The sequence below is a fragment of the Phyllostomus discolor genome, chromosome 12 (genome assembly GCF_004126475.2).
Source record: "Phyllostomus discolor isolate MPI-MPIP mPhyDis1 chromosome 12, mPhyDis1.pri.v3, whole genome shotgun sequence".
NCBI classification, from domain to species: domain Eukaryota; kingdom Metazoa; phylum Chordata; class Mammalia; order Chiroptera; family Phyllostomidae; genus Phyllostomus; species Phyllostomus discolor.
This window is the reverse complement of record NC_040914.2, coordinates 10467899-10479267: the sequence shown is the minus strand read 5'-3', so window position 1 is coordinate 10479267 and position 11369 is coordinate 10467899. Positions and strand designations below refer to the sequence as shown.

At 39.9% G+C, this 11369-nt stretch overlaps 1 protein-coding gene and 1 pseudogene across 1 annotated transcript; both read left to right on the top strand.

Annotated features, from left to right (window-relative positions):
• The first annotated feature begins 1061 nt into the window (after positions 1-1061).
• LOC114511387 (carcinoembryonic antigen-related cell adhesion molecule 21-like) lies at positions 1062-6206 on the top strand. The gene is made up of 3 exons (XM_028530096.2): positions 1062-1188; positions 2057-2410; positions 5900-6206. Exons 1-3 carry the CDS (start codon positions 1125-1127, stop codon positions 6178-6180), a joined length of 699 nt encoding a protein of 232 aa, XP_028385897.1. The 5' UTR covers positions 1062-1124; the 3' UTR covers positions 6181-6206.
• A 170-nt stretch (positions 6207-6376) lies between these two features.
• LOC114511386 lies at positions 6377-9039 on the top strand (annotated as a pseudogene).
• Positions 9040-11369: the final 2330 nt, after the last annotated feature.

Below are 11369 nucleotides of genomic sequence, written 5' to 3'. Positions count from 1 at the left end.
GCAAAATGCAGTCTGGTGACAACCTCAGATAGGAGACAGGTTCCCTCTGCAGGTGTCACCCACCTTGAAATCTCTCACCCCCAGTGTCATCTCTGTGACCTTCCTGTTGGGAGGGAATAAAACCTTCTCAGAGCATTTGAGAACATGAAGGAGACTGGATTCCCACCTAGGTTTCTCTGTCACAAACAGAAATAATCCCCATATTTTGAGGATACCTGGGGCTCTCTGTGCTGTGCTGACAGACCACAGACCAAGACACAACACTGCTGTGATCAATGCTGGCATGAGTGGGTCCTCCTCTCAGGGGTAAATGAGCCCTCATCAGTCTTGGTATTGGAAGTGTACCCTTCAGGTCAGTAAGATCACTTTCTCCTGAGAGCTTGGCAAATGCAGAGGCTCTGATGCACTGCCTCCCCTTCAGAATCTGCAATTTAACAATATTTGGAGACTTTCCCTGTGGACAGGAGAGCAGGAGAAAGGGTTCAACATTCACATCAAGACATCTCATTTTCAATGGACACCCACATTAGCTGGACAGCTGCTGAAACTGTATTTTTAAGGTGTCACCTGGGCATTGTGATGTTTAATAAGTTTCACAGGTGATCTGATGTACAGTAGGGTTAATATCCTCCTGGCAGATTTTTCTGACTTAGCTTCAGAACACCTGCTCTGAAAACAAAACTCAAATGTGATAGGGAGAGGGATGTGGGAAAGGCCTATGTGCAGCTGACAGGAAGTTCTTTGGAATGTCCGAAATCCAGACAACCCACTCTAGTGCTTTCCAAACACAGCATGAGTTTAGAAGCTGTGTATGTGTTTATATGCATGAGTGCATGAATGTAGTGTTGAGAAACCTTGGGAGTTCCCTGGGAAACAAAATATAGGAAAGAAGTACTGGTAAGTAGGCACTGCAGTGGCAGAATAAGGGCAGGGAGTGGGAGGGTCCTGTGTAGAGACCCAGCCCCAGCCCACATGATAAGAATAGTAAAGATTCCCCAGAATACAGCTCAGCACACAGGTAAGACACACAGAGGATTGCACCATTCTGGACAGAGGTTCCTGCGAGCCTTACAGAACCCCAAGCTTCTCTCAAAGAGAGAGCCACAGAGCAGACAACATACACCATGGGATTCCTTTCAGTCTCTACCCACAGAGGACTCGTCCACTGGCAAGGGCTCCTAGTGGCTGGTAAGTAGGACAGAATTCCTCAGGGTAGACAAAAGATCTGACACAGAGGCTGGCTGGGATCTGCTAAAGAGACCAGTGCTCTGAGAAAAGAGAGAAGGCTTCCATTTGGACCTGAGGGGAAAGACAAGGAGCAGAGTAGGATTGACAAGGGGGTCAGAAAAAGGAAAGTCTCATAATCTGGAAGTGGTGAGAGGCAGGAAAACCTCAATTGCTCTTCTTTTCCTGTTATTCATCATTAAGTATAGATAATAAAAACTGATAATAATAATAATGATTTATATCAGAAAACAGTGGGAAAAAAATAAAATATAATGAGGGGTGCTAGGCATTGTCTTTACCACCAACTTCAGAAATGGTCAAATATACCCCACTAGGTTAAACCCTGAGTTTGTCCATTCATTCTAAGTCATGTACTTGCAGTTGGGTGATGTCCCTAGAGGTACAAGATCCAACAAAGCCCTGATTTAATTTAGCCCATATTCAAGAGGATAGAGGGAAAAGGAAAAATTTAAATGTTATGTGAGGTATGCACGAGACCCATGGGAAAAAAGAAGTGAAGAGAGAGGATTTTTAGAGAAGGTGGTCATCAAAGTGTCTTCCAAAAATGCCCCTGACTCTAAGAAGGAGTCTGAGCATAATGAGGGGATGAGCAAGAAAACACCTAGAGAAGACTGCTTGGAACTGAAAAAGTAACAGTTTTGGAGGTGCCGAAATAATGGGGACCATGCTGTGAACCTTGACCATGGGAGACACACACTCACCCGTATATCAGGGCTGAGAAATAAAAAGACCAACTCAGGATTCAGGGCCTTATCTTTCCATCTCAATATATACATGCAAACATAGATTTTTTTTTCTTATTTCCTAGTCTCACTCTTCAACTTTTGGTGCCAGCCCACCACAGCTCAACTCGCTATTGTGTCAACCTCTATTGCTGAAGGGGAGGCTGCACTTCTACCTCTCCGCAATACACCTCCTGAAGTTCTAGCCTTTGTATGGTACAAGGGAGAATGGACAAGCAAAAATAGTATTATTGCATTTCTTTTCACATTTTCAACATATGATATAAAAGGTGTTGCATACAGTGGTCGAGAGAGAATAACTGCTGATGGATCCTTGCTGATAGATAATGTCACCATGAATGATGCAGGAATGTACACCGTGGTAGTCTACATTACAGATGAAATAAAAGAAATTGGATTTGGGAGGCTTAACGTATATGGTGAGTGATTGCTCTCTGGCCACTGGGTTTTGGGTGGGGTGGAGTCTACTTCACACACAGTACAGACATCCCTGAATTTTGCTTCCATTCCTCTCCACATTTTGTTTCAGGTTGGATTTTGTGTAGACAGATTTCCTAAGCTGTCAGTTCCCTTGCCAACTTGCACCCCTGTGGAGAGTCATTGTAGACAGAAGGATCACTGTGATGGGAGTTACTCCGTGGAGGGAGTCCCATCTCACTTCAGCCCCCTCAACACCTCCTTGTGAATTTGACCTTGAGAATGACTTTGATGTGCTAGGTCAAAGCATGATCTGATGAGCCCCCTGATATACTTGCAGAGCTCAGCTCAGAATCTCCTCTCCAGTACTTTGTCCCAGGGACCTTGAACCCAGGGATTGTGGTGAGCCTGTGTCAAGTTGTGTCTTGGCTCCTGGGAAAGGCTGAGTGAGAAACAGTTTAATGGTTGCCCAAGACACAACAATCCTGAGCTCATCACCAGCCAGGGCTCAGGCCCAGGAGCCACATCTTGGCAAAAAAGAGTTTGGTCTCACCTGAGCCTGTGTGTGGAGGGCACAGTTAGACAATGTGTTTGTGTATAACCTCCTATCCTGGGGGTCTTAGAAAGGTTCAGAGGAAAGTCAGCATCTCCAGAAAGAAACTGAGAAAAAGAGATGTTCCTGGTAACTCCTTATTCATCAGGGATCAGCCCAGGGGATTCTTGGAGTTGATCAATAAGAGATGCCCCTTAGTTGCACAGCTCCTCTGTCCCCGGTGAAGGTCAGATGATGGAAATACTGTACAGTTTCTACACTCACAACTTAGCAGCCAAATATTTCTTGAGAATGAACTGAGGCACCCAGAGATACAGTAACTAAAGCAGAGTCACAAAGACTCTGAGCAGCTGATCAGAGTCTCTCAATGTCTGTTTGTAGCCTCAGATCTAATTTAGCCTCAGATTTAATTCCTCTACCTTAGAGACACTATGAGGGTGGCTTTGGATTTTTAAACCAATGAATTGCTGCAGATCCTTTTGTCTTAGCCATTGTCACTTCATAGGAATATATTTTGACCTGTATAGTTTTTTAAAAAGGAGAAATAATGTATTTTTACTCTAGAACCAAATTACATGCAGTAACAATCAGAATCACTGCACACCCCGCCCCCTCAGGTAACCTATCCACACCTCCCTACATTGGACTTCACATCACTTACTCATTTGCTTCTTGTTTTGGTGGAGGCACAACCAGCAGTTACAAAGAAAAGAGTTTGCCTTCTCACTCCCCATTCTACCCCTGATACAAACTCAGGGATCAACCTGTAACAAATATTCAGTGGCTTTTCATGAAATAGGAAAGAATAAATGGTGATTGAATGAATGAATGAATGAATGAATGATCCAAAATCACTTTGGAGCCTGGAACCTGGATACAGAGACCTTTAAATTCTTGACATGAGCGACAGTCTTTCTATGCCTCCAAGAACCAAGACCATCATCTCAGATCAGTTTCTTTTCTCTAATAAAATAGTCTTTTTTGTGATTGCTCTTAGGCCCTGGGCTGTAAATAATAATTTTCATATACCGAAAATTTTTTTTTCAAATTTCTATCTCATAGCCACCTGACACATATTGCCCACACAGGCCAGAATTGCAGCAAATCCATGACACCACTTGCTATAATACTTTAGTTTTGCATTTGCACCAGTCCTTACCTGCCATCAGGGGAGAGAGAATGACTTTAATGGTCAAGGGCAGAGCCCTTGATTCTGCTGCATTAATCAACTTCTGCCTGTCTTTTTTTTCCATTTTCCTAAATCACTTCTTGGACTTTGCTGTATCATTTTTTGGCTCACTGACTCATTTGGCTCACTGAGTAATTTGGTTCACACTCACCTTAAAATACCTGATCCACCTCTTGGCCCAGAGACCTGAGTAGCCATCTTACCTCCTACTTGCCCTGGTTTCTATTTGTTAATATTGCACAAACCCCAGTCTCTAGCATGCCCTGGGAAATGGTGCCTCATAGAAACACACATCAGCTGGGTGATAGAAGTCTGTGCAGCTGGAAGGAAAGACTCCTTGTTAACCAGACAGTCAGGTTGTCTGTGAAGAATAAGAATTACATGGGTGTATCTGACTCCCAATCTTATGTCCTTCCTTAACCAAACACTGATTCTTAAATGACACCTGAGAAAGTCTGTACTTTCCCCTAGTCATATAGCTGGAGGCCATATATTCTCTGAGCACACATATTCCCACACATTTTCTAGTGATGCACAGACCTCCAGGGTTCTTTCAAAGACTGAAGTTGACTGAGATATGAGAGGTGCCAACTCTGGTTGAAGAAGCTTTTAGAAAAAGGGTAGGTACTACCCAGGGCAAGTTTTATTTTCTTACCTGCAGAGCAAAGTTAACCACACTCAACATCACCAGGAACAAATGAAACATGGAGAATTTTGACTTTCATTTTTGTGAATAGTACTGGGGTTGAGCATTTTTTCTGTGACTTTTGACCTGTTGCATATATTCTCTGGAGAAATGTCTACTCAAGTGTTTTATTCATTTTTAAGTCAGTTTATATGTGGTTTTGTGATTGCTGTTGAGTTCTAGAAGTCCTTTTGTATATCCTAGACATTAACCTTTTATTTTTCATATAACTTGCAAACTGTTTTCTCCAGTTTGTAGGTCACCTTTCCACTTGTATTTTTGGATGAAGAAAACATTTTCATTTTGACAAAATCCAAATTGTATATTTTTTACCTGTGTTCTTAGTGTCATATTCATAAAATCATTGCCAACTCAATGTCATCATTCTTCTCCCTATACTTTTTCTATGAATTTTCTAGTTTTGGGTTTAACCTTCAGAATTTGATCTACTTGACTGAATTTTTGTGTCTGGTGTCAGACAATGACCCATGTCACTTGTCTGCATGTGAATACCACTGTGCAACCCATTTATTAAAAGGACTGTCTTTATTGAACAGTCTTTATTGCCTAATAAATTATTTAACAAAAGCCAAATGCTTTTCCACTTACTGTAAACTTCTTTGGCTCCATAAATGGACATGGTGGTAAGGCTGCCTTCCAAAACATGGATAAAAGTTTAATAAGGAGTGGGACCTGATGTTTTGTGAAAAAAGGACATTCTAAGAAAAGATCAATAAAAGCTCATGAGAGAAAAATTCTATCTCATGATGAGGTTATAGGACACCTGGGGTGGGAAGCGGTTTTGTGAGCTGCTAACAGAGATGACTGAAGGAGTATGTGTGGAATCAGCCTGGGGTTATGTGGGGTCAGAGTGAAGCTCCATCTCTCTCCTTACATAATTTCACCTGAACTTAGATAATTGTCCTTCTGGAAATGTTGGGAACATACTCTGGTGGCCATTACCTATCTCACTGTGGGCTGTTAGTGGCTGAGATCTGGGTGAGTTGCATGGCTTTAGGTCTCAAACCCATTCTTAATCAGTCACACTCCCTATTTCTCTACAGAGCCTGATTTAGTGGTCTCCCTCGTAGCCAGCAACACCACAGTCACAGAGAATAAGGATACTGTGATCTTGACATGCAACACAAATGCACTCTACATCCACTGGTTGTTCTATGGCATGAAGCTTCAGCTGAATGAGCGCATGAAGTTATCCACAGACCACCGAACCCTCACCATAGACCCTGTGAAGAGGGAAGATGCTGGGATTTACTGGTGTGATGTCTCCAACCCCATCAAGTCTACTACAAGTAGGACTGTTGAGCTGCATGTGAAATTTGAGTGACCCTTCTTTCCTCCTACATTTTATTAAATTCTAAATAAATTTTTGCATATTATACTAGATTTTTTAAGGTGAATAGTCCTTAAATGATTTTCACTGAATCAATAAACTCTCAAAAATATGAGCAGACATTGTCATTATTGTTCAATTAAGGTCATATTTCGGACAACTCCCATCTCAGGTTGGTCTCATTTGTACCATGTCTACAGTGGGGAGATATTGTGTCCTTCAGAGAATGAGCAGTGGTCCTGTGAGAACCAGTGGGAGCAGGTGATGAGCTCATAGAATCTGAGCTCTGTCCTTCGTCATGTAAACATGTGGAGGGAACCAGGACACTTTGTAGACAATGGGAATGGACAAGAGGACACTCATGTGAATGGCAACACTGATCTTTGTCTTTCTCTTTCTTTCAAAAGATTTCTAAAGCCTTGAGTATTCTTATTTATATGTCAATTAAATTATTGCCATAACTTCAATACATTTCTGCTCTTGTTGTTAGTAATATCTTTGGAAGCTTTGGTCATAATACCAACACTTTAGCTCACATTTCCTAGTTCAGACCAATGTTCATGGAATTAGGAATAACCTCTGGCCTTATGAAACTAAGTTTTACCTGTTTTGTCTTTGGTATCTCTTTGAGAAGAGAACACCACCCAGAGCTAGAGAGAATGCAGGTGAATTCTCAGGGTGAAGCATTTTAAATTCGGGTGACTATTAAAACTCTCATCTTATCTTGTTTTATACAAAAAAAAAAGACCTTTATCAGAGAAAACTACGTGGTGAAAGTCAGTTCCTCTGCACTTAGGTAACTAATCAGGCAAAATCAGGTGTCACGAGCCAAGTCCTCCCTAACTCTATCTGCTCCTTTCTAGGTCTCCCTCAAATGTCACAGAGACATGGATGTTTTCCCTGATCATCTTACATGGGAAAGTAACCACCTAACCCATCCACTCTCTGTCTACTGCCTCCCACCTTGTTCTTCTTTACACGGCTTATCACAATCAGGAAAGATTTGGGAGGTTTCTCTTGGATTTAGTCATCTAACTGCTTTACCTACTAGGTTCTAATTTCTACTCTAATTTCTTTCCATGTCCCTCCCTCAGGTGAGTCATTGTCCTCTCAAACAATTCACAGTGTGGACTCAACCTCCCTGGAGTTTGTCCTATGAGGCAGGTGATCATCAAAGCCTCTCAGGATCTTAACTTTACCATTTTAGCATTTGGACTCTGCTTTGCCCCACCCTTACCCCTTCTTATTATCAATCCAGCCTGAAGTGCCTAGGTGGCAGCTGTTCTATTGCAGGAAATTCTCTTCCCAACCCCACTACCTTTGGTGGGCTTTCTTCAACTACCCTAGCTATCCTCTTGGGCCCAGGGCGAAGACCCTGGGCTGTAAATCACACAGACCTCTCCACAGAAACAGGACATAGACTACTGTGGTTTTAAAGATATTTCTTTAATTTTTATGTTCTTATTTATTCTATCTACTCCATAGGATGCTATATATCGATAGACTGCTGTCGAAGTAATTTTTGAATTATACATATTTTCAATGTACAATCATGTTTCCATTCATTAGTATGGCAACAGGCTAGCCATTCACTGATTGTATGTATTTACTTTTTTAAAACCACATTTGCACACTTGGTTCATGAAGCACCTTCTTCTTAAAGAAAGAAGTATTTGATATTTTTTGTAGTGTGAACAATAAAGCCTGTTCCATGGCAGCCACAATCATTCTCATTAGAAACATAAAATTACTTCAATTGTATACATACACATCAATATTATGTATGTCTTTGACTCATCCTTTAGATATGTTATTAATAGATTTAGCAAAAATAGCATCATTTTATTGATGAAAAATATTGCCCATTAATGACCTAGAAATTGGGTTAGTTTTTCTTATAGTTTAATTAGGTGAGCCAATTAAGTTGAGGAATTTTTATAAACCAATTCTAATTATTTCCTGAAGAGGTGGACATACAGACATCTATATAGAGAGACTCTACCAATGACCTGATTGTTTAATTTTAAAAACAATTAACATTCTGAGAATACTGGAAAGGTCTCAGGGCTTTCCAATGTCTCAGGAAAAAATTCAAGAAAAAGTTAAAATATAGAGAAAAGAAATCTCATGAAATAGTGAGCAAATTTTGAAAGCCATAGAGGAATAATTTCAGGGATATGCTGCTAAGCTTGGAGACGTGTTTGGATCAAGTGATGATTATAGGTCCAATCTTTGGCTGGATGACTTGGCATTGTTTTGTCTGCAGGCATTGAGAGTATAGTTCTCTGGCAGTCCCAGAGTCAGCTAACCAAGTGGCATGAGTTTGAGGCCATGGAGAGATAAGATGATACTGTACAGCTATATGATTAAATTGTACATGAAAATTTAACTAACATGGCTGGAAAAAAAAAGACTTTAAATTGCTATTTCAAATGCTCAGGGGAAAAGTTTGGAGACCGGTGAGCAATTGAATAGGGTCTGGAACACTTTCTTGGACAACAAGGAGCCTGGCATGAACTTGCAGGGCTTTATGTCACTGAATGTGTCTCTGTTAAAGCAACCTTTTGTTTGGAGAAGATTATGACAACTTTTTGAAACAGCCACTTATACTGTTAGTACTGTAATGAGGTTAAATATACCCTAGGTGGACTTGAAAACATTTTACTTTTAAGAAGGTATTTTGCACAAACTGAACAACAGTAATCTGAGAGCTTTGTTTGGAATTTACATATGGGCAAGCCATATTGCTTCTAATTCAAAAGTAAGTGCAAAAACAAAAAGTACAACATAAAATATGCTAATTGGGCTGCTAGTCAAATAAGCAGAGCTTACCATTTTGCAGGTAAGAAGGAAACAAAATGCTTTGTTGCTCTACTTGCTCAGCCATTTACTTTTTATTATTGCTCAAGTAGAGTTGTCTCCATTTTCCTGCCACGACTTTTCCCCACCCCACCAAACCCCACCTCCCACCCTCAATTCTACCTCTCTTTGGCTTTTTCCATCTGTCTTTTATGCATGTTCCTCCACAACCCTTCTCTTTCCACCTTTATCCCTGCCACCCACCCCTATGGTTACTGTCAGTTTGTTCTTTATTTGAATGTCTCTGGTTATATTTTGATTGATTGTTTCTTTTGTTGATTAGGTTACACTTAGAGGTGAGATCACATAGCATTTGTCTTTCAGTGCATGGCTTATTTCACTTAGCAAAATGCTCTCCAGATCCATCCAAGCTGTCACAAAGGGTAGGAGCTCCTTCTCTCTTTATGCTGCATAGTATTTCATCGTGTAAATGTACCATTGGTTTTTGATTGATTCATTTACTGATGGGCACAAGGTTGCTTCCAGCACTTGCCTATTGTAAAAAAAAAAAAATGATACTATGCTATGAACATGGGGGTGCATAAGTTCTTTTGAATTGGTGTTTTTGGATTCTTATGGTATAATCCCAGTAGTGGAATTGTAGGGTCAAAGGCAGTTCCATTTTGTTTTCTGAGGAAATTCCATACGGTTTTCCAGTGGCTACAGCAATCTGCATTCACATCAGCCATGGACTAGGGTTCCCTTTTCTCCACAACCTCTCCAGAACTTGTTTGTGGATTTGTTAATATTGGTGATTCTGACTGGTGTGAAGTGACATCTCACTGTGGTTGTAACTTGAATCTCTCTGATGGGTTGTGATGCTGAGCATCCTTTCATATGTCTCTGGGCTCTCTGTAAATTCTCCTTGGAGAAGTGTCTGCTCAAATATTTTCCCATTTTTAATTGAATTATGTGCCTTCCTGGGCTGAAGTCATGTGAGTTATTTATATATTTTAGAGATCAAAACCTTGTCTGATGTTTCATTTGCAAGTATATTTTCCCATATGGTTGCTCCCCTTTCCTTTTTTTGTTGATGTTTGCTTTAACCATGCAGAAGCTTTTTTTTTTTTTTTTGATGAGATCCCCTTTGTTTATTCTTTCCTTTATGTCCCTTGTTCTAGGGAATATATTGGTGAAATATTGGTGAGTGGAATATCTGGGATTTTCTTGCCTATGTTCTCTTTTAGGACTTTTATTGTGTCATGATTTATAGTTAAGTATTCTGTCCATCTTGAGATTATTTTTGTGTATGATGCAATTTGGTGGTCAAGTTTCTTTCTTTCTTTTTTTTTTTTTTTGAATGTAGCTATATAGGTCAACCAACACCATATTTTGAAGAGACTACTTTTACTCCATTTTATGATTCTTCCCACTTTGTCAAACATTAATTGACCATAGAGACTTTTTTTTCCTGGGCTCTCTATTCTGTTCCATTGTTCTATGTGTCTGTTCTTATGCCACTACTAGACTGTTTTGTTTACAGTGCCCTTATAATCTAGTTTGATATCAGGTACTGTGATTCCCCCTACTTTGTTCTTCCTTTTCAAAATTCCTGCAGCCATTCAGGGTCATTTATGATTCCATACAACTTTTTGGAATGTTTGTTCCATATCTCTGAACTATATCATTGTTATTTTAATGTGCATTGTGTTAAATATATACATTGCTTTGAGTAACATGGACATTTTGATTATGTTAATTCTTGCAATCCATGAACATGGTATATGCTTCCATTTACATGTGTCTTTCTTAATTTCTTTCTTTGTGTTTGTTCTTTTCTAAGTATAGGTCTTTTATATCCAGGTTGGGTTTACTTATAGGTACTTTATTTCTTGTTGTTAGAGCAAATTATTTTTTTTTTTGTGATTGTTCTTTCTGATATTTTGTTGTTGGGTACAAACATGCCTTGATTTCTGAATATTGACTTTGTAACCCACTGCTTTGCCAAATCCACGTATCAGGTGGATTAGATTTTTGGTGGAGTCTATAGGGTTTTCTATGTACACTCTCATGTCATCTGCCAACAGTGACAGTGTTACTTCCTCCTTTCCTATTTGGATGCCTTTGAGTTCTTTCTCTTGCCTGATCATGGTGGCTAGGACTTCCAATACTATTTTGAATATAAGTAGTGAAAGCAGACATCCTTGTCTTGTTCTTGATCTTAATTGGGATAGTTTTTAGTTTTTGCCTGTTAAGTGTGATGTTGGCTATAGGTTTTTCATATATGGCCTTTATCATGTTGAAGTATGCTCTTTCTACTCCCACTCTGCTGAGTTTTTTAATCATAAATGGGTGCTATACCTTATAGTTTTTCCACATCTATT